Source organism: Antedon bifida, chromosome 8, assembly GCF_963402885.1.
Source record: "Antedon bifida chromosome 8, ecAntBifi1.1, whole genome shotgun sequence".
NCBI classification, from domain to species: Eukaryota; Metazoa; Echinodermata; class Crinoidea; order Comatulida; family Antedonidae; genus Antedon; species Antedon bifida.
This window is the reverse complement of record NC_136233.1, coordinates 9,176,263-9,200,285: the sequence shown is the minus strand read 5'-3', so window position 1 is coordinate 9,200,285 and position 24,023 is coordinate 9,176,263. Positions and strand designations below refer to the sequence as shown.

General features: G+C 30.8%; 1 protein-coding gene across 1 annotated transcript; it reads left to right on the top strand.

Moving 5' to 3' along the window:
- Positions 1-7,754: 7,754 nt before the first annotated feature.
- On the top strand, positions 7,755-15,288 carry LOC144849816 (iroquois-class homeodomain protein irx-1-B-like). Its single transcript, XM_078706889.1, has 6 exons — positions 7,755-8,182; positions 8,593-8,811; positions 10,128-10,240; positions 12,113-12,444; positions 13,532-14,155; positions 15,200-15,288. Exons 1-6 carry the CDS (start codon positions 8,138-8,140, stop codon positions 15,283-15,285), a joined length of 1,419 nt encoding a protein of 472 aa, XP_078563015.1. The 5' UTR covers positions 7,755-8,137; the 3' UTR covers positions 15,286-15,288.
- The last annotated feature ends 8,735 nt before the right edge of the window (positions 15,289-24,023 follow it).

Genomic DNA, 24,023 nt, shown 5'->3' with positions numbered 1-24,023 from the left:
TTTATTAACCTTCATTTTTCAAGTTTTTGAGGACAATACATTTTTAACATATTTTTTGGAATCGTTCTTTGTAATTAAAAAAGTAAAATTAGGTGAAACTTACCATTCTTTTGTGAAACTAGATGAATTTATTTCATCATTTATTTTTAAAGTATAATATACAAATTAATTTTCTAAAAATACAGTTGTTAATATGAATTCACATTGTTATGGTAGATTTATTTATTAAATTAAAATAGATTCACTTGCAATTATTAAATAATTTTCTTCGTCAGCAATGTATAATGACTAGTCATCAAGATTTTCACACATTTTTCATTTTTAAAGATATCCTTAAACTTCATACTTGAATGCATATAATTCAACTCTAATTTTATAATTTGAATAAATTAGTTTAACCTCAATAAATCTGACCCGATTCCAGACAATACAAAATTTCACTTGCACATAAAAAATATAGGACAAAGTTAATTTAAATGTTTTATAGCTTTTTATTTAATACATTATAATTTAGATACATTATAATTACAGTTACATTATTGTACCTTATTTTAAAAGTTAGATTACAAATTTTGGACTAAATTCAAGTATATCATTAAAAAAAAGAATAGGATTCAAGGATTCAAACAATATTTGTTTATGTTTATAAAATATATATGAAATGGAACAGATGTATATTTGTAAATTATTAATAAATTATTTACTTATTTAATACTTATTCATTCATTTATTTATTAAAGCAATAAGTAAAATATGATTTAACTGTTACAATATTTTTTTGTAAAATTGTATTATGAATTATTATTATGAATAAATAATTAATTATAGGAAAATTGTTTAGATAATTTTATTTACTAAGATTTATTAGTTTGTAAGAAGTTATATAGAACTGAATGTCAATAAATATAATTTATTTAATTATAATTTACACTTCACACAATTTACAAAAAATATTTAATTCACATATTAAAATATATATTTAATCAAATAAATACCCAACACATTAAAAGAATTATAAATACATACATTTAAAAAAATTGATGTGTGTAAATGTTCATTCACATTTATAAAATATAAATTTACGCCCAAATTTGATTTCAGGTTAAATATAATTTGTTTAAATTAATATACTGTACAGAAAAATCATTTTGATGTAACTATAATTCTTTATTTATTATGTATGAATAACACATACAAATATGGATTTCAATTAATATGATCTTAAATCAATCAGTGATGGATGATTTGATTGAATATGGCCATCCTTCAACAACACATTTAATGGATGTTTTGAAAAACTGAAGATTGATATTTCAATCCAGGTTTTCACTCTTGCTGAATTTCAGCTACATATTTTTCTAAATTTATATTGAGCTTTAACTAACCAAAGTAAGGAAACAAATAAAATGATTTGATAGAACATGGAAAAGAGATGATGAGAATGCCAAATAGCTATAGAGTGATGGGATCCCTTGTGACATCATTAAAACGAGAGTTAATAATTAAATCTAAAGTAAGGGATACAAACACAACTGATGGAAAAATAGATTGTTTGAAATACCTATGATTTGTTCTGGGTATAGTGTTCAACTTTTACACCATCATATCTTTACAGATGCATCTATATGTAAATTTTCTAATTTGTATTCACCTGACACGGATCATTGAACTGTCAGAACAGTTAGCGAATAGATTATGGGCAGTACGGTATCTATTTAAAGATGATTCCCTTGTTCGCTAGACCATGCACACGACAATGTACTGAAGGGGTTTTCGTCTTGCCGAGCGGTCGGCATTCTACGAACATCTCTACGAATAGCTGTGCATCAAGTAATTTCAAATGATTGTTGAGCCCCCGGCGGAATTTACGATACTGTGTAAAGTGTGAATCAACAACGCTAAATAAATCTTTGAAAATATTATATATAATTAAGGTTCTAGATTTTGACATTGATGCAGCAAGCTTGATTTTACTAGATAATTACATTTTGCCACTTGTAAAGCAAACTGAAATTTATCGATGATCAAAAGTTTCTTAGTTTATTAGATATTCTTACACTTGTTAGTGCTGTCGTAAGCAATTTATCTTATATATAGCTTGTTAAGTACAATCATACACATTATGGTTATCACTTTACACTAACCCTTAACCTTATAGATTGTGATGGCTTTTTAATTGACAATTTGAAAGTGCAATGCATAAACCTAATTAAAGAAAACATCATATACAAAATTATTAATGGAATTGTGGCGCGTTTGATATAATGCTTCTGTTTCCATATAAAATCTTAATATTTATATTATCTTGACCAAATAATACTGTGATCAATAATGTTATTAAATTACTAAAGACTTCAATTAGTCATGTTGGACATGAAGCACATTTTAATGATTTAGTATTTATTACTCTTGGGAAACTTTGACTCCTCATCATCATATTATCACATATTCAATGGGTAATTGTTTATTTTTCAGCTTGTCATTTCATAGGCAATTTCAAAACATTTAAAAGTGCAATATATCGGTTACTTATATTTTAACGATGGTTAGTGGTAAATTAGAAGACAGTTTAGATACAGAGTACAAACTAAATTAATTATAGGTCTCTAAAGATTTTGTTTCAACAGATTAATGTAAAGCAGAATATTATAATACAAATATATCATCCTCCATGGTTATACCAACCAAAACACAAAAGTTCCAATTTCTAGCATTTTTTGGGTGTTTTTGGGGGTGGTTTTAAGAGTCAACATATTCTTCTTATCGAGTTATATAGTCTGTTGGGAGTTGGCTTGGGACCAGGAAAGAATATTGTACTCAGGACCGAGTCGAGAAAGCGTTGAAACAGGATGAAGTTGACATGCGACCGAGTTGGCTGGGACTGACATTACTGACATAAGTAGACCTAACGTTGGGGTTTACGATGAAATCGGTCGCGTTTGAAATTGGTTGCAATAAAATGAACTTCCAGTATTTTTGTATGGCGCGCCTCTAAAGCTATAATACGTTTTATGATATCGGTCATCATGTCAGAGTGGCGGATCGAATGCAAAAATCAGCATGCATCATGTTCTCTTATTGCATAAACCTCATTGAGCTGGTATCCACTAGAACGAGTTTCATAATTAACTGTGATTAAAAAATACGCAATAGGCACGTCTACTTGTTTAACTAATAAATTATTTTCAATGCCTATATCAAAAAGACTATTTTAAAACGATTTTCTAAAAGAACACATTACAATTCATTGAAACCTGTAAGATAAAATGAAAACACTAATTATTTTTAAATAATGAGATATATTTATATATATTGTACTTAAAAAATAATACCGATTGAGGTTTAAAAAAATGTCAATAGTATTAATAGAATTTCTATATTCAAAATTAACTAAAAATATAATGAGCGTTTTCATTAAAAACGATAATGTATCTGGTGCGCCCCATATCAAACTAATAATAATAAAAAAGCATATCTAGCAGCGCTCCATACAAAATACCGGATGTTGATTTTATCGCGACTGATTTCAAGCGCTACCGATTTCATCTGACACCAACGTTGGCCCAAATAAAGATAAAAATGCTGCTACTGTTCTTTTGCACCTAAAACAGACCATTCATTCACCATCACCGACAAGCCACAGACAAATGTTTTTCAATTGGGTTAAGCTTGAGAAATTGAGGTAAATAAATTACAAAGACAATAGGGCCTTTGGATAGGTGCGGAAGTACATTAGCGCAGTTAAAAGGGAACTTTTTTGTGGACTGTCTCCCCATGGAGGTAAATTTACCTCCATGGTCTCTCCTCACAAGTTCGGTAGGTCACTCTTTCTCCACCACCTCACTAACAACCGAGCCAAACATTACTTCTATGTCTTATGAAAAAAAGTAAAAGAAATTTTGAGTAATTATGATATTACATTTTATTTCAATGATACCTACGTTTTAAACATTATTTACTAAAATAAATACCGGCGGCGGAAAATACAGGTGTTACCACGTCACTTCACTTCCCAGTTCACCTATATAGCAAGCTTAAGCTAACACATTATATTGACCAATCAGCAATCGAGAGCTGATGAACTTCAGCCCCTTTTTACTTTAGTTTGTAATTTGGTGGTTTCATGGGACAGACTGGCCTAAATTAGGTTTGATGAATTGTGGGTCGAACTTCGAAAATATCTTTCGATTGTTTCCTATATGTCAGTATATGTTATATCATATAGTAGGCATAATCTTTACAGGGGTGGTTAATATTTAGTATAATACAATATAGAAGTTTGTCTTATTTAATTTTCTAGAATATAAGTCGAAGAGAACATAAACCAAGTCAGTATCATGTCATAATAAAGCTTAAATGAGCCATTACATAGAAAATTAATTACAAAAAAGTTTTTAAATATTTTAGGTAGGTCTTTTTAAAAATGTTTGTTACTAATTTCGTCGAAAATGAGATTTGATTATTTTTTAAGATATAAATAATTACTGTTCTATGACCCGAGTCACACGTTGTTACGACTTATTAATTTACTTAATCAAAATAAAACGAGGGGGTTTAAAATCTGTTTTATTTGCAATTTAAATGCTAATATTGTTGTTTTTAAAGATGCATATTTTACGTCATATATTATTTGTAATATATAGTAATAAATTATCAGAAATAATGATTATTATCATCACAGCTAATTGATTGGTCAAGTGATTTGTGACGTGTTTGAAACTGAGGGCGCAATTTATGTTTCGTACACTTTCTTTGGTGACAGTCGTTAGATCTGTGACTGTGACATTGTAGTATACGTGAACATCTACAGTTTAGAAGGAAGGTGACTATTTAACACTGTGTACGAACTCATCAGATAACGTAGAAGAATTATTATATATTCCTATTATATTATTTTATTTATATTTGCTATTTATATTATTTTATGTCAGTACAAGACCAGCTAAAAAAAACAATAGTTATGATAGGCCAATTAATAAGTATAAAAGATATTAACAATATCAATAATATTCTTAATAACGTAAAACCTCGTTCACCAGAAATGTGTTCTTCCACACAGTATAATGTATACAGTCGGGAAAACAGGCCTAAGTTAACTTTAACTTTGAAAACCAATGACCACGCGATACCAAGATAGTTATTTATGTTACTAATGATAGGGATCGAAAGGCGGAATCTCTCAAATGCAAAAACCAGTTCATGCTTAAGACTTTTGTTTAATTCAATTTCAAATGACCATTACAGTATAGATAGGCCTATATTATCATTACCAACCAAAGAACAAAATAAAAAACAGCAAATAAATATAATTACTAATTAACGCATTTGCCTATTGTTGCAGTGACATCGGATTGTTTTTTATAATATATTATTCAATATTATTAGGCTACATTGTATTACAAATATATTTACCTGACGCTACCCGTGTCAAAAATAATTTCTTTTGAGGCAATATGAATAAATTTGTATCTGTATTATCATGGAAGTTTGATTACATATTAATAGGCCTTTGATAATGTTTGATGATGATAATAATTTATAGCGCGGCGTAGTTTATTTAAATCGTGAACGGCAGCAGTGTGAATCGCTGAATTACACCACCGATAGGCTTAAATCCGTTCAAAGACGCCGCAGTAATCGTTGGGCTAAGATTCTTATTGAACATTCACCTACTATTAGATGGAACGATTAGCCTGGCTCTGACACAGTATTCTAGGTAGACTGTCTATAGAAAAGAAGCATTAAGGACCGCATTGTCTTTATAAAATGACTTTAAAATTTAGTTAAATCTGAAGTACTATACTTTATAAAATGAATAGTCAGTTAAACGTGTTTTCCCATGACTTTAAAACATCGGATTACGCCATAGAAATTCGGCCAAAACAGTTTGTCTTCTTTTTCATTGGGATCATTTATCGTGTGTTCAATTGGTGATACACGATTTTAATACACTCTTCACAGTGCTGCCATATTTTATTTAATTAAAATGAATGGTGATATGCAAGATATATAGGTAGTATGTAAAACCTGCACTGATGAAATGATTTTACAACAACATCGAAGAGGACCGTGGGCCTATTTCTTCTATGTTTAACATTTGCACCAAATACTAAAAATGCAACAATATTCCGCAGAATTGTTCAAAATGCATTGGTTTGACTTTTAAAATGTGTCTGGCTTAACGAATATACTTTACCATGAAGGAAGAGATTGCGAATACCGAATTTAACGAATATATACAAAATGTCCATAAAACAGTATGAATAAAACGCAAATATGAAGAACAAATATACGTCCGTAGAATCTGCTGATGAAACCGGGTATCATCAGGCTGCCGCGATGATGCTGTATGTATATCACATACGCAGTTTAGGCCTATATCACACAGTGTCGTGATATAAGGTAAAACAATCGAACTTAATACTTAAATTTAATCAGTTTCAGCCAAATATAAATAGAAATTATTCATACGAATACATCCATTTATTCGCTTAAAATGTTATAATTATTTATACTTTATTTATCATCATTAAAATGCAGTCCCCAATATACGGTAATATGCTAGGCTCGTATGTTCGTTCTAAAATAACGGTAAGTTATAGCATTGGATAGGCCTGGCTATACTCATATCGAGTATAATGACCATGTATTTATATCTATACCTATCTATATTGCTGACAAACAACAATAAACAATTAATTAAAAATATTATCGAATGATGTATCAATGTTCGAGTAGGTTTGAATTTCAAGATGGTATTTTTTTCTTTTACAAAATAGGTCCTTGTAGGTTTTTGCTTCAACACAATAGAATCAACGTTATATAGGCCTAGTCAACGAAACAACATACATTCTACATATTATTCTACATCACACAATATAATAACCTATGTAGAGCAATAAAATTAAATTCGTTTATTTCAAATTTTATTTTCAACTTGGGGTTACCGTATATTCCACAATAATTATTATTATTGTTCTCCTAATATTACTCTTAATATTACATAAAAATATGAACATTATAACAAATGAAGTAGACTTTAATATTCGTTTATCATAATATGTTAAGAAATTTCAATCTACGGTAGGTTGAACTAGGGTTTATCTAAAGTCCGTTTTTTTTCTTTGTAGAACGTTTAAATAAACGAATGGGCCTAATACACTTAAAAGTAAAATATTTTCAACACAATATTTGTAACTGAATGGTTAAAAATAGATTTGCATTTAGTACGGCAGTTTGTTTTATTCCATATTAGATAGTAAGATTAGATTAGATTTACATATCCTACCATTTCTACTACAATAAACTACCGCTAAAAAATGAACGAATTTTCATTTCGCTTCAGTTATTAAAACACAGTTTATTTTAAAATATATATATATAATATTCGCATGTGTTTAAAAACAACTAAAATCGAAAATTTCGCTAGATTTGTTGACGACCAAGCCTAGCTGTAAACTGTGATTAAAAAGCGGTGGTTTATTTTTTGTTGTGGTCACAGAAATAATCGCCATAGGCACTGTAAGCGGGCGCCAATCTAAAACCTTTTCACTACACTTTTTTTTGTAGCTTTGGCTCGCGTGGAGTTGAAGGAAGTTGCCCGAAATAGGCTCCGCCTACTTTGGGCGGAGCGAATGAGTTTGTTTGGGTTATTCCATTATTATAGCGCGCTGTCAATTACCTAAAGTAGCGTCAATGAACGACTAATACAATTGGCTAATTCTTAGTAGATCATCAAGTCACTGACAAAACATGGGCTCAGTGGGCCGTATGGTGATTAGATAGGGACTAACACAGTAGACTACTTAGATATAGTACCCTCCCTAGTAGCTAGCATAACTTGTTAAAGTGACATACAGTGGGGTACTACAATCAAATCCACCTAACAATACTATACGTAACACTTTGGAATATAAGCACATGCAAGTTTTGAAAACTGTTTAAAACTGTTTCTACCTGTGAAACATCGTGTGGGAGATTAGTGTTGCTCTATTACTTGAACTGTATCAACGTGTTTGTACAGAAACCTATTCATGGTGTAGCTGACTTAAGTTTGAACTGAATGGCACAAATATAAATACCAGAAGTTTATCTACAACAACTGGTTTTGGAATTATATTGAAATCGTCTTCAAGAAATGTCTTCCTATCCACAGTTTAGCTACCCGTTTTCAACTTCACAGGTAAATATAAGATGTTAAATTGTTACTTTTAAAAAGGATGTAAAACAACTTTAAAGCTAAAAACTGTTTAACATTTTGATATTTCGTTATTTTCTACTTGTTTGTATAAACTAAACTATTCGTATTAGCTACTATAGTTAATTCGATGCACTTCCCTCTTTATAGTCATTTTTTAACTGGTACTCATATTGTGTAGCATTATAACTGTATTATTTTACCATTTTGTACACATTTTAACATTTTCGTTTCTTAATGAATAATGTTTTAACGCGCAAAACTTTAAAACAACCATTTCTGAAAAGATATAACTTGTACAAAAATATTATGAAACACTTTTTAATGCTTTTTAATAATATAGTATAAATACCATTTTATTTACTGAATAAATTGTATTTTTCTTTAACTTACAGCTTCTAATGCCTTCAGCCGCACCTCCACCACCGACCTCGTGTTGTGATACAAGCCGATCCGATGCCCACAGCCAAGGCACAGCTGTGTGCTGTCCACTGGATAGAGCTGCCTTGCTGCACGGAAGGGTACCTGGTTTACCATCGCTTTACACCTCACCCTATGCTGAGCCTGGCCTTATGCACCTCGCAGCGGACCCATCAGCGTTTTATTCACCCCTGGTAAGCCAATTTCTTTAATACAAAAATACATGTTTTTAAATAGGCCTATTATTGATATACATTTTTAATATTCTATACCATTATTACTATTTTAGTCTGTGCTTACAAAAATTACAACTTAATCAATTCAGATCCAATTTTTTTTACGACGCCTATGTTTTGATAATAATTTATTATACCACACATGCATTAATACATTACTACATGTAATTTGAACTACTGTGTGTAAATAATGTTACCATTAAGTTCATATAGCGTGGCCTAGGCCTATATGCATTCATTTCATAATAGTATAGTATATTTAATGTTAGTGATATATCACATCGCAAGTGAAAAACATAGGCCTAGATAGATGTTTAATCTTTTATTTGATGACTAACATTTATGTTAAGATAACAAACTAACGTATTTTGTATGTTTAATTATTTCAAGTAACGACAAGTTATTAAAATAGAAGTAGCAAGTATTATTAACAATAAATACTTTTTACTTAATTTAAAACCTAAAACAATTATTATACATAAGAACATTATAGACATGTTTAGCAGTCAAATATGAACGAAATTTGCCGATATTTCATGCCTAATTAAAAGTATCTGTTTACTGTTAACTAAATTGATGACCACACAAATCTGCATGGTGTTGCATCAACAGTCGTTTCTGTAGCTAGGCCTAGGTTTAGTAACAGACGAGTAATGGGCCTAATATATGTGAAGTAATATAGTATAGTAGTAGACATACAGTACACAGGACATAACAATATTCGTTAGGACAGTTGGTATTGGTTGTCATTTATTGTCTCATGAACCATCTAAACCTAAACTCTCCGTTTTCTAATAATAATAATAATTATGCCTAGGCCTATATAATTCAACAGCAAGGTACATTTGAGCCTTTATTTATGTGACAAATTATGTATTAAGGTTAAATAGTTTAAGCAAGTAATAATATACTAGTTTCGGTATTTCGTTTTAAAAATCATTACAAATTACTTCGTAAAAAGAGGCCCGATGTAAACGTCATATATTCGGTTATGTTTAAAAATGAAATCGGTCTACAAAGTACTGTATTCGTTTTGGTACTTTTTCGTCTCATGACTATATTCAGCATTTTTTTTATTTGATCTTTTCTATAAATCATGACGTTTAAAAAATCCATAAAAAGCGAACGCACATTGGTATTTTTAACGAATTCCTTATAACAGTTTATACTGTGACTGGAAATATAAAACAGAGAGTTATATTTTGAGTTTGTGTAGGATATTAGGCCTATGTGTTTATGTTTTTAACTGACCAATGTCCAATACTATTTTACAGAACGCAGCCTATGCAGATCTGAAGAACAGTTCGGCCGATGCCTGGTCAGCAATACACCAACCCACCGCTTGTTACCCCTACGATCCCACTACATACCCGTATTACGCTGACAGGTAGGAAACATTCATTTTATTTCCTTTTTAGAACATCATTTTCCATTTTACTTAAATATGAAATAAATATCGCGTGTGACGAATAATATAAAAAACCCAGAAGAATGCAATTCATTTTACATTAACAGTGTACGGATTTTCCGGCTATTAAGAGTAAAACTCGACATAATAGCCTGAATTAAGGTCCTATTGTATTACGCTAACATATATACAGTTATAGTATGATCTAATACAATACATTACTATACCGTATTGTATGATATGGTGTTATCCTTTGATCATTTAACGTCAGTCTTCTTGTATACTCAAAGAGCAAGCAAATAGTGACTCTATGGTACAGTATAATAATAGTATATCATAATTATACTTATGAATTCACGTGGATAGGTCATCATCCGGTACAGAATGCAGGAAACTCCCGTGGAGTTAAAATCATACACATATACATACATCCGTACAAACAGTATTACGTACGTATGACGTATAATATAACACTAATTGCTGTTAAATGGTAGATAGATAATTTAAAATAAATGTGTGCAGGAATATTTCTATGTGAAAAATAGAAATCGACTAAATCGGTATAATAATATATGGTCTATTTTTTAAAAGCAGGTCGTCCCTCTTTCGTTCATATTCATAATAATCGTGCCGTTTAGTGTGTCAGATATGGTCTTAAATACCTTAATCCACAATCTAGCGACACTATTGTATCATATACTTTATTAATAGGTAGTCCTAACACGGATCATATTCATTGAAATGTTTTGTTTGCATGATTGTGGTGCGTGTGGACAGACGCCACTTCATCAAAGTTCGTAAAGTATTTAAGTTTATGTAGCGGTGTGTTTAACGTTTTAAAATTGTTAAAATTCCAAAAGAAATCACGTTCGACGTATTAAAATCTTATAGTAGCTACAAGTCGTTTGTTCATGTACTTTATAATATTACTTATTTTAGTTTATGCATTTGAAATTCAGTTTTCCCATTATTGATGATTTATCAATCCAATAGGCCTATTATACTAATCGCATATACAATAGCTATCGTTTTGTTATACCCTATAAAATAATTATTTGATATGCATATTTTCACATTGCTTAATATTATTTGACGCTTACGGGTTAATTTAATTATGAAAGCACGATGAAGTCCAATATTATTCTCTATCGATATGACCTCAATGATTAAATTTAATATTACGATAAGCATGATAAATTTACTCCCGTTATCACAATTGAAATTAATAAAACACATCCAATTACCGAGCGTGTTATACGGTGGTGGTTAAATGATGATATCATCGCTATTGTAACTCTTTCACAGGCGATTTGCCTTTGTGTAATATGCCAACCTTCTGACCCTGCCCGATCGAATTCTTTACACTCTTATTTGTACAACAATGCATTATTTAAGTCAACAATTAGTAATTAACATCATCTATTAAATGTACATTCGAAGCTGTGAGTAAACTGAATAAACTAGCGCGGGTTGTACTATGTACATTTGTAGGTATTAGACCGTTCACAAGCCCTCAAGTGTAACATAATAAAGTTTCAAACCAATTAAATGAAAACTATTTTTAACTATCCAAAGGCGTGAAGAACCAGTAGAGATACTGTGTTGAAATCTGTACTACTGTACTACTGTATATGTTACAACTGTAATACTTAATTGTACTTGTACTTATCCCCGCAAACCACAATTGTTAAAGCAGATATAGTCAACGTTGTTTATGAAGGTGGACAAAAGTTAATTCGTGTACCGTGTAAGAAAGTGAATAAAGGACCCGATAAAGAGGGTTTAAGTAATAATAGTTCTTGTGTAAACGTACTAAATTATTTATACTTTGAACTGATTTGACTTTTCCAGATATGGGGCAATGGACATAAATGGAGCGCGAAGAAAGAACGCAACGAGAGAGACGACGAGTACTTTAAAAGCTTGGTTGTACGAACATCGAAAAAATCCATATCCTACAAAAGGAGAGAAAATTATGCTCGCTATCATAACTAAAATGACTTTGACGCAAGTTTCAACGTGGTTTGCCAATGCAAGGAGGAGATTGAAGAAAGAAAATAAAATGACATGGTCTCCTAGAAATAGATGTGGGGATGGACGTAAAGATGATGAGTTCGATTCAGGAGATGAGGCTGACGAAACGCGCGAACGAGATCCTGCAGACGACACCTCAAGTTTGTTAGGTATGTACAAAATTAGACTGGTTTAGTAAACATACAATATGTGTATTTGGTATATAGTAGAGAATTTAAACAATGAACTGAAACTACCATTCTTGCTATATTAACAATATCCACAGAATTTGAGTGTACATTATTGTTCACTAAAGAAAATAAGAAAGAACAACTTAGCACAATAAACACAAATGCAATATTGAACATTTTACTATTATAATACGACACATTTATTGGAAATCAAGAAACATTGACGTTATTAAATTAATCGTATCGGATATCTACAAGATAATTCGACATTGATACGGTACGCCCTTAATTGAAACTCCAATCAACCGTCGACTTATTATTGTACAGTTAATAAAACAATCAATACCATTGTAGATTTTATTAACAGAGGTGGTAGAATTTAACTACTGTGTTTCATTAAAACATGAATAATGTCCTCGAGATTGTCTAAAAGCAATATTTGTAAATTAATGTTGATGGATTGAATTAAAACTTGAAATACGTCGTTAACGAGTGTCATTATGATGGCCTCTGTTAAATTGTCTCCCCCTGGCAAAGTGGTTGCTGAAACCGCTGCCTTCGTTTGTATCCTTTCTATCGTTATCATTATAAAATCGATTATTCGTAAAACACCAGTTTTCAAATTTACAAAACAAAACTGTTTTTGATGCAGGTGTTTATGTTTTTACACTTAGATGACCTGCTTGTTCGTATTCATTTTGTTCAATAAATCAAACTGTATTTGTCTTCTTATAACGATTCAATAATGCATTAACTAAAAATCATACGCGAAATATGTTTAATAAAATATGTTGTGTTATGCGTATGTTTATAAGGCTTGTATGTATTAGAACTCGTGGTTTTATTTTCATTGGCTACGAAATATGAATAGGATCGGTTATTGTCTGCCGTTGGTATGTGAACCACTTGTGACCCGAAAGAAGCCTGCTTACTCTGGTGATGATTCATCTTAAAATAATGTTGGGAAAACTCGGTTTCTATTCCCGCAAGATCGCAATAGTTTATGTTACGTTGCTTTAGAACATAATTATTTTCATATATTTACTAAATGTGTGATTTATTACAGGTGATGATAATAAAGATGATGAACCAATTGATGTTGAAGAAGAAGACTTCAAAGCTGCTGTAGGAGAAGCAGATGCAGCGATGGAACAGGAAGAAAGGAGGAGAGAACGAAATGAAATGAATGTACATTCACCTAAAGCAAATGATGTTGAATCATTAAAATCAGACTGTATAGATGAACATGATACAAATGAAAACTCACGTAAAGAAACTAAAAACATTACTCAACCAGAGAAACCAAAAATCTGGTCATTAGCACATACTGCCACGTCAAGCAGTCCAGATAGAAAATCACCAAATTATATCAGCCCGCATTCAATGCCTCACGGAATCCATTTCCGTCACGGACTAAATCCTTATAGTGCACACTTAGCTAGCTTTAGACATTGGATCGACGGACCCTATCAAAATGCTCTACCGATGTCTAGGCTACAGATGCCTTTAAATCATTTACCCACCGGTTCACAATCCGCCACCACGTGCGTTGTTAGCAGCTCGGGGGTACCGTTGTTTTCATCATCAATACCCCTTAGTGCAGATAGATTCCCAGGCATGACAGTGAAGGCGCCAGCACCCGTCACTATTTCAAGAAGTCCGGAGCCAGCCACGTCAGTATCCTCGGCAGGTAAGGCAATATTTTAGATTTTATCGTATTTTTATACAATGCTTAAAGCACGAAATAGTAGTTATCGTGTACAAATATTATTAATAAGTGCAATATAATATTTAGATTCAGAAGCGAAAATATTTAAATGAATGATTGATCGGAGTTTGATTTGACCAATTAAAATACCAACGAGCATACCTCCGCGGTGGCTTCGACTGGGCCTACGGTCCTTTACAAAATATGTAACGATTTGAATGCTAAACTTCAATGACAATCATTCGCAGCAGGAATACTTAAATAAACATCGTACTGTTGTCCAAAACTCTTATTAAGCATGGCTCAAAAATTGTAAACTAAGTTAACATAACATATGAATTATTACTATAACACGCTTTATCAGTCAGCAATATCGCATTTAAACCGTGTCATTACTGATTGAATGAATTGTAAAAATTCTTACGAAGAGATCGAGTTACCTTTTCATAATGAATCGAAATTGATAACTTCTTGATTTAAACACACAATTCCAACTCTCTTTCATTTAAATATAATTCAAACTTTCCGCCTTCAAGTTTTCAAATATCTGCTCGTAAAAAAGAAAAGAAAAAACAAAAAAAAAACTTGTCATTACTAAAATAACCAGGTATAGGCCTACTTTGTGTCATGTTGTTAAAAATGATATATAACAATTCAATGGTGACCGAAAGTTGCTACGACAGGTAAACTGTGTTAACGGGTAACCTGTTCGTTACTTATTAAATTACAATTCTAGTTAACAGGTAACCTGTTCGTTACTTATTAAATTACAATTCTAGTCTCTTAGTAGTGATTAGTTTTGTCCCTTGTCGGGTTTAGAAATGACCTTAAGTAGCTGCTAATAAGTTCATCATTGTGCTACAATATAGTTTTACATCAAATACCATCGCTTCTAAATGTAACATCTTTTCTATTTTCTATTTTAATGTCGTTTTTACACAGTACGTTTTAAGAATTTTGCTGTTTAAATTATCTGTTACGAGTTTTCAAAGTGTTTATAATGTTTTTAAAATTTGTATCTTATAGGAGAATGTGGATCACCGGGGCATTTAGAAAGCGAATCATTGAGTCGATCGCTGACCACGGCTTTTAAACCCGTTCTCAAACGATAAAAGGTACGTTTGAATTACATAAGCTTGACTATTCTATCTAGAACAATGTGTGACTATTATCAGTATAATTCAATTTTAATCAAAATAATATAAAAACCTATAATTCTTGATATTCTTGAAATATTTGAAATTAGTAATTCTATTAAAATCTATCTATTGATAATCTAATCATAAATAACAATAGAACTTGATTACTTGATCTAATCATTGTAATCAATAAACCAAATTCTTTTAATATAATTCTTAAAAAATATAAAAAAATATAGCTTCTGAGAAAAATCGATAATATTTTAATCACTTAAATATCAATCACTTTAGTTTCATAATTTGATGTCAAAAAATTAATTTAGCGATACGTTTCCCTCCATTACCACATTTTACAGCACAGGCAAACGTGTTAATATTAAAGTAATGACATAATAATATACATAACTTGCGTATATTTAAGCCAGTCAAATATTGCGTGTTAACGAGATGGATTCGTGTTCATTATTTTAATTATCTTTACTTTTACAGAAAATAGAAACAGAATGAAGAATATATATGCACTCTTGTCTCGGCATCTACCACTAGACAGTCGCCTCAGAGAATACATCACCAGGCCTAGCTCTTCGACTCAAAATCGTCAATATTATAACTCATCTGTCGGCTAAAAGGACATTCCATTGAAAAGAAGAATATGTATTTGACTTTACAGAACAATTTCACCAAGAAATTAACAAAAGTTGTCAACTCGTGTTCTCCATAAGTTTCAATCTATGTTTATACTTAGGTAATGGTAAAAGTTGTATATCAGATATTTATTATATACAAATATTCTTAATTAATTTTTATCAATTTGGATTTGATACGGTATATATTTACAGGGTCGAATTTATATGTTCCAAAAAGTCAAAATTATTTGCGCGCCGACAGTTTATGAAGCTTGGTTCCCACTAGGACAAAGTTCTATAGAAATGTAAAAATGCTACTGTAATGCTATTAGTTAGTATAATTGAAGTATAAATAATGGCATTGTGATTTTGAATTGTTTGATGAACAAATTGTTTTTCTTTCTAAAAAAGATAGGCACATTTATTCTTGTCATCAATTCAAATAAAACCAAGGAAGAGTTAAATTTAATTTAACTCTTCCCTGAATAAAACCATTTTCAATCATTCATGTATTAATTAATAGTGTTTATTTCACAAACTACCTGTTCTAAAGAATATCGTAATTCGGATACTTATCTATAAGTTGAGTGAATGATACTGATCTTAATAGAACAAATTGTTTGTGACTATTTAGTCTCACAATCTTATGTATGTCTATTGAGGAATTTACTCGCCCTGATTACAATGGCAAATCAATAATATTTAAATTTATCTTACCGTGCGCCCTCAACGTGCAGGAGTAGTTAATCCGATAGTAGTCTTTTGTATCGATCTGTTGCATCTTTTTAAGTTACGCATTAGTGACATGTTTACAGGCAATAGAACGCGTTTCATGAATATTTAATTAAACGAATACATACTTCCTAAAGTAATTGAATATGGAATGTACAAGGTAGCATCTTCAAACTGCGATAATCGATGGTGCAATTATACTTTACCAAACAAAAACATCAAGTTGTTTACTTGATCGTCTGACTTTTGTAATAGTGTCACGCATGCGTCGTTACTCAATTATGGTATCATTATTCATACGCACTTAGATATTGGATATTCACTTTGACCGAGCTCATACGCAAGAGCACAAATCTCTTAATAATACAATAAAAATAGATAAACTTTACGAGTGTATCATCATAGCTTACTAATTATATTATTTTAGTTACATTAGTTGCTGATATTATTTCTCAGAATTATCTATAACATTGTCCTTATTTACTGACAGTTGAGTTATATGCTTTTTATAGAGCCGGGTTTATTTTGACGAGTAGAAAATAGTTTCTTGTATAAATTTCAGCTACAGTATTCAATATATTACTTTTATCTTGTTGGTGATAAATATAATCTAACAAGAATTACGTCCCCTTCTTGTAAATGGGAAAAGTGCAAATGTATAGTTAAAATAAGTTCAGAATATCAAATTTTATTTGACAAAATATGATAAGCCTATATATGGACATAATGAAATCATTATTATGACCATACATGGATACATCATGATTATTTATAAGAGTTCACTGGTCAAGTAAAATTTGTCAATGTGAACAGAACTTTATACGCCGTTCTTTAATGTTAAAAAAAACGATAGTTGAGGTCATTGAACGCGTTTGAACTGCGTCAGTGTTTCCTCTAAATGTGTATTGTGGTCAAAACTTTTGAATTTTTTTCTTTTATTGAAAGTTGTATATAATAGTGAAGAATAAAGTATTATTACCTCAGAGGTGAATAGTTTGGTTCAGTGTCATTGTTATAGTGTACTTACTATATGTATTGTGTATATATTTAGTAGCTACTGTTTGCTGAATTTTCACAAAGGCTTGCTGTGACCGACTTCCACGGTCACATCTGGGTCTTCATCGTCCTCTCCTGGGAGAAGGGTTTTCTTTAATGGATATATACGGTATCAATCACTCATAGAACCATGTTGTTTGTTCTTTTGCCAATAATACTGACAAGCTTTTAACTGTTAATTATTAAAGGCGAGAAGAAGACAAAATAAAACATAGGTTGTAGGTGTACGTTGAAGAAGCAGATGCAGAGTTCCCAGCCTAACAGAATAATGATACCTAATGCATAGTCCATTGACAACTTTAATGAGGTGTTACTATACGGTAGACAATCGAATCTAGATTGTGATTAATTCTTGGCGGTTACAGCACCAGAACAAACCGGCGAATGTTGAGAAAACTTCGTTAGATCTGAGATGATTAACTAGGTACAGTAACTGGTAAGCCAGTTTACGAAACTAGTTAAGTACCTCGTTGTGGTTTGTGCCTACAGGTTGGAACTGGCACCTGGCCCCCTGGCAGTGCTAATTCAAGTAAAACTTGATGTTGCTGATACGATATTCAATTAACACGACCACTGCTTACATCATTGATGATGTTTTAGCAAGCGAGCAGTTTGACTCAAGATACACTATTTAATTGTATATTTCCTTTATTGTGAGCCCTCTCTATTCTAAAATAAAATAAATCATGATAGATATCAATAGAAGGGCAATTCAAAACCAAATTGATTCACGTCCGAGATTTGAACATTCTTTTCATTTTAATTTATTTTGTGCAAAATATCATAATATGGAAAAGTACGAATACATTTCATTACAAATACATTTGGATACAAAAACTTACAAATGAATATTAAAATGACATGGGATACAGTATAAGTATTTAAAAAAATGGTTAAAATTCTATAAAATCCAAACAAATAAAATGTTGATTTATTTAAACATTTAGATTTAGAATGGGATAAAGCTTTTATTGCTAATTTACCAGAATACAAACCTCAGAAATGGAAAATAGAATGATTATACCGTATTTAAATTTGTTTGATGAGGAGCATTTTGCTAATGTGATTTACCAACATAATGGCAATTTAATCGTCCTGTTTACACACGTCGGAACGTCTGTCGACCGCGACCATACAATTTCAATGAAAATTGGACGTTTCTTTTTTTTGAATTGAAAATAAAAAATTAATAAAATTAGTAAATAGTTAAAAAAAAGGTCATGCGGCTCCTAAGAAAAGGGAGGATTTTTGTTTGCACAAATGGAAATTTTTTTTATCACATATTACAATTACATAAAGATGATGTTGATTGTTTTTTTTTTATTAATAAAAACCGTCAATCATATGTGAGAGCCTGGGTCTTTGGTTGACAGTGAATAAAAAGTGAATATTGCACGATTTGACTCAAGATAAAATAAAAGCTTAACCGTAAGCTCCTAGCTTGGAAGTTTCCGAGCCAGTTTGGGTTAAATCGTATGACTCAAAGAACAATTTGATTTCTGACGGTAACTGAAAGTCCTCAGTTAATAGTAATAATATAAGATAATATTTATTGGTCCATCATAAAACAAGATTAATTTTCAAAAACGGCGTACCATATACAAAAAAACTTACAAACATATAAAAACATATAATACTGGCAATAGGTAACTAGACTATTGTATAATTATTAATTAAATTTTATCGTATTGCACACTGATTATATAATCTTATTGAATTCACAAATAAAAAATTATGTATAATTATTATGTGATGAACGGAGAGCTCGCAATCTCAGACCAGAACGCATAATAAATATTGACTATGTAGAGTGTGGGATTCGTGGAAGATAATTGTATTTATTTTTTCTAACATTCTCTTCATACAGAATAACAATTTTAACTTAAAAGTTGGTAAGAGATATTAAAATATTGTAGCCTATTTCGTTTCCATCCAACAGCGTAAACACCAAGTGCAGTATAGAAATAATATGCCTACAAATACAAGGAAAAAACAGAAGAATTTACAAATATGGGAAAACAATGATGTACATAATAGGCCTAAACAGAAGAAAAAATAGAAATATTTATAGGGACTAGACGAATAAAGATATTCGATAGCTTTTTTCTATCTTCTGAAAACTCTTTAAGGCGTCACATCACATACATTGTATTATTAATAGGCAAATTACTGAAAAAATGACAATGCTGTGGGTATATTATTATGTATATTATACAAATTATTCATATTTAAAAAAAAGTATAGTATAGGCCAAGGATATTTACGCAGGAAAAATTATTATTTAATTTATTGTTATTTCCTTCCATTTTATGTTCCACGTTTGGTAATTAAAGTTGAGTTGATAAAAACTTTGAGGAAAAGTTGTATTCTTTGTTATAGGCCTACAAACGAAGGATTACTTACAACATGTATATTTGACATTTTGTTTAGTATTAAATCTCTAACTTTTGGTTTGATAGTGGCGCTGTTTAGGCTGTGGAACTCAAATGTGACATGGGCAGGATTTGAACATTTATCTTTACATTAAAATGATGTCGTAACATTTTTTTTACAACATTGGCTAATGTATGTCAAAGGTTCACTGAGCTAATCCCTATTTGACTTAGACTGCATGCTAAAACCAACATAGGAAATAGACTGAGAACTTCTAAATCCTTAAAAAATGATGTGCCATGCGAATTAAGATATCAAAATATTGGTACTATTGGAAAACCAACTTCAATAAGGTCATATTATAATTAAGGTGTCAAGATGACGCAGTGATACATATCCTACGATTTAACGGTTTTATCCTGTCAATCATAAAGAGATTGCCTATAACAACACATACCTGGTATAAAGTGACTCATATTTACTGAAGATGTTCATTTATTTGAAGTCACTTTTATTGGAATTATGTTATTAAATTTGACATAACTTGTTGACTTAGACATTGAGAAACAACAAGGATACAAGTTAAGCCGTGCTTTATTCACTTGCAGAACAAAGGAGAACAAAACGGTAATATAATTTAGAAGTAACCAAAGGACGAGCCGAGGTATGGACAAACACGTTTTGCACTTGTTAGGATAAGCAACGGATAAGCAGTCTTGTCGCCGCCTCGGAGGTCACGTTTGACATGCGTTGAATTTAGGCCTAGTAACCTTTCAGTTCAGATTCTATTTTATCTACGATGCGACAAACGTAAAAGTACGCCCATCGTCCACTGCACGCCCTTTTTGGTTGTCAAGGAGGTAGTCTTCGTTGAATTGGGATGACATTTACATTCTTTAAAAATCGTCCATGTCCGTCTCTTTGAGTAGGCCTACAACAGTAAATTAACACTAAATATCCCATTGAACTCATAAACATTCATCCTAATTAAACTTTAATTAATCCGCCTATTCCATATTGTATAGGCCATGCAAAAAGGCGGCGCTCAGATTTTGAGAACAGTTACATTTTCACCATTATTTAGATTAAGATTCATTTTATTTCGTCATATTTTTCTGTTTTATCTCACATCTAAAAACATATGACATTTTTTTCCCAAGACAAAATATAAAAAAGTTATTAAAAATTATATTATTATTATACAATTAATTGTGTTCCAAGTTTTAAAATACACAATTACTTTCTGAATGTTGATTATTAATTAATTATTAAAATGCAAGAGATAACCAAATGAACGTGATAGGCTAAATATGAGTACAAATCAAAATGAACTTCTATTCCTTACAAACTAAATATACTAATATAGTCATGCCTATAATACGTTTACTCGTTGCGAAAGGAAATAATTTTCATTAAAAAATGGCTAAAACTTATTGCAAATGTTTTTGCTATGCTTTTGATACACATTACAAAGAACAATTGACAACATGTTTGTAGTTACCATTAAACTGTGGAAAAATAATACGCTGATTGTACAATAGCATTATATTATGCATACGCCATTTATTTTATCTTGGTCCATTCGAGTAACAAAACCGATACAATTGATTTAAATTTAATTTTAAGTAGACTATGGATTTGTTCTTCAATTCCAGTTTTAATCGTAGGCCTAAACAAATCTTTATAAAACTTTATCTGTAAATAAATGAGCGGCAGGTGAGTGGATTCCGACTCTAATGTCGAGAGAGCGTCTCAGTGATTTTTTTTCTCTTTTGTGGCAAAACTTCAACTTTTTTCATTAATCATCATTAAAAAATATTGCATTATTAACATTTTTTAACAAAATTATTATTGTCATTGATAAAAAGCTTATGAAAGAATTCGAAGTTCCACTATTTAACCTTTTTAAAATGTATTCATTTTATGCATAGAAACCCGTATTCCATCAGACTATTGAATGTATAAATAATTTTTATCTGTATACTATTATGATGTGTTATATTTTAAAGTACTGTAAAATGTTTTATATATAGTGTTCTTAAATATTTTAATATTTTAAAACAAATGTTATACTCTGAAATACAATAACAAATATTTTCCTATTGAACGAAATAAAGTGATTTTATTTGATTTGATCACATATCTAATGGTGGGGATGAGTAGTTGGCGAATATTGGTACATGTTTCACGAAAGAGGAATGTTTAGAACCAACAACTATCCAAAAAACAATTTAATTTAATGTATAAAATAACTAGAATCCAACATTGCCCCCTCACGTGAATTTATGTCAATCAGTGTATCCTCTCCTCTACGATATTACCGATCTAGGTCTAGGACGTCCAGGGATCTTAAAAGGTCAAGAGTTATTAAATATAATATTAAGATAAGTGACACCTGGGATGACATGAGAGTCAGTCATACAACGCATGCATGTGCATTTAGACGCTTTTTAATGTGATTTCCATGCACGTGTCAGTCAATGGGAAGTAAGTAATAGGCCTACATTGGCTAGATTGAGTGGCACATGGGACTACAAATGATGTCCATCATCTGGGAGATATAATTTCAATTGATAATAAAACGTTATTAAAATTAGTTGATGAATGAGAACTCAATTTCAAATGCTGCCATCCACAATTCATTCTCCAAGAAACTTAAAAATCACCTTTTGTCACTTCACTAAATCAATTCTTGGTCTTGGTTCCTTGACGTCATGTACATTTTGATCTTTTATTCAGTATAATGCTCAACTGTAAATTTTCTTATTATCTGTCTGTTGGATGAACATAAATATCTTTTGAATTGATGCTTTTCATTAAATTGTAAAAGAATTTAAAAACTCTTATTTTGAACAATTGTACTCAAAATTGAATTTTTAAACACATTCTTCATAGCTGTCGACCTTTTAATCGTTGTATAGACTGATATTTCGTTCTCGGAACCTATTTGCTACATTTAGGTAGGCTATGGCGTTACTGAAAGACGCCTAAAATTATTAATTATTATTAAAGGGATTTTCATACATATCAAGGCATTTTGATATATGTAACTTCCTTGGCTATACGGTAAATAAACACATCTTAATATTTTCCTTGTAGACCTACATATATTTGTAAATATATTTTGTTTCCTAATCTAAAGAACGATGATAAATAGAAAAACAAAAAGATGAAAGAAAAGTAAAGAAATTAGAAAAGTTTTCATCCACGATAATAATTTATGCTGTCTTTGATGAAAAATATTATTTTTAAAAAGCCAATGAAATGATGTCATAATCAATAAGAAAATTATCGTCACGATATTGCCCTTACTAGTCATGACACCATATGATTGGACTTGTAAAAAATATTAATTTACTTTCGGTTACATAGCAATGTAACCGAAAGGTCTGCAAATCAACTTCAAATTCAATACATACATATAGGCCTACATACATCAAGTAATTACAAATAAATGTATTGTATGTATTATAGTGTTTTACATGTTCGTTTAACATACATTGTATAGGCATAGAACTTTACCCCTTTTCACTTTCACATCGCTTATTTCTTACTTAAAAGAAGATTAGGAAATTGCCAGAAATTATTGAGCAACTAAAAACAATGGAGATTGGAATAGACATGAATATAGGTCTGGAAAGTGTAGCTCTAAAACGAAAAAAAACCCCCAATAATAATAAATAAATAAGCAAAAAAAAACAAAAAATATATATTTTGGAAAGATTTAGGTCTACCGGTTCTTATAAGGTACCTTTTATTCTTTTGATTAGTAGTTCAATGGTCGACTTGCTCTATTAAGCAACAGCGTGATCTGGATGATTGGCTTCTATGACTGATTACAGATTAGCGAAATATTACAAATTGTCTACTGATCCAGTAGATAAGGAAATAATGTATCTTGTGCCGAATATAATGAATAAAATA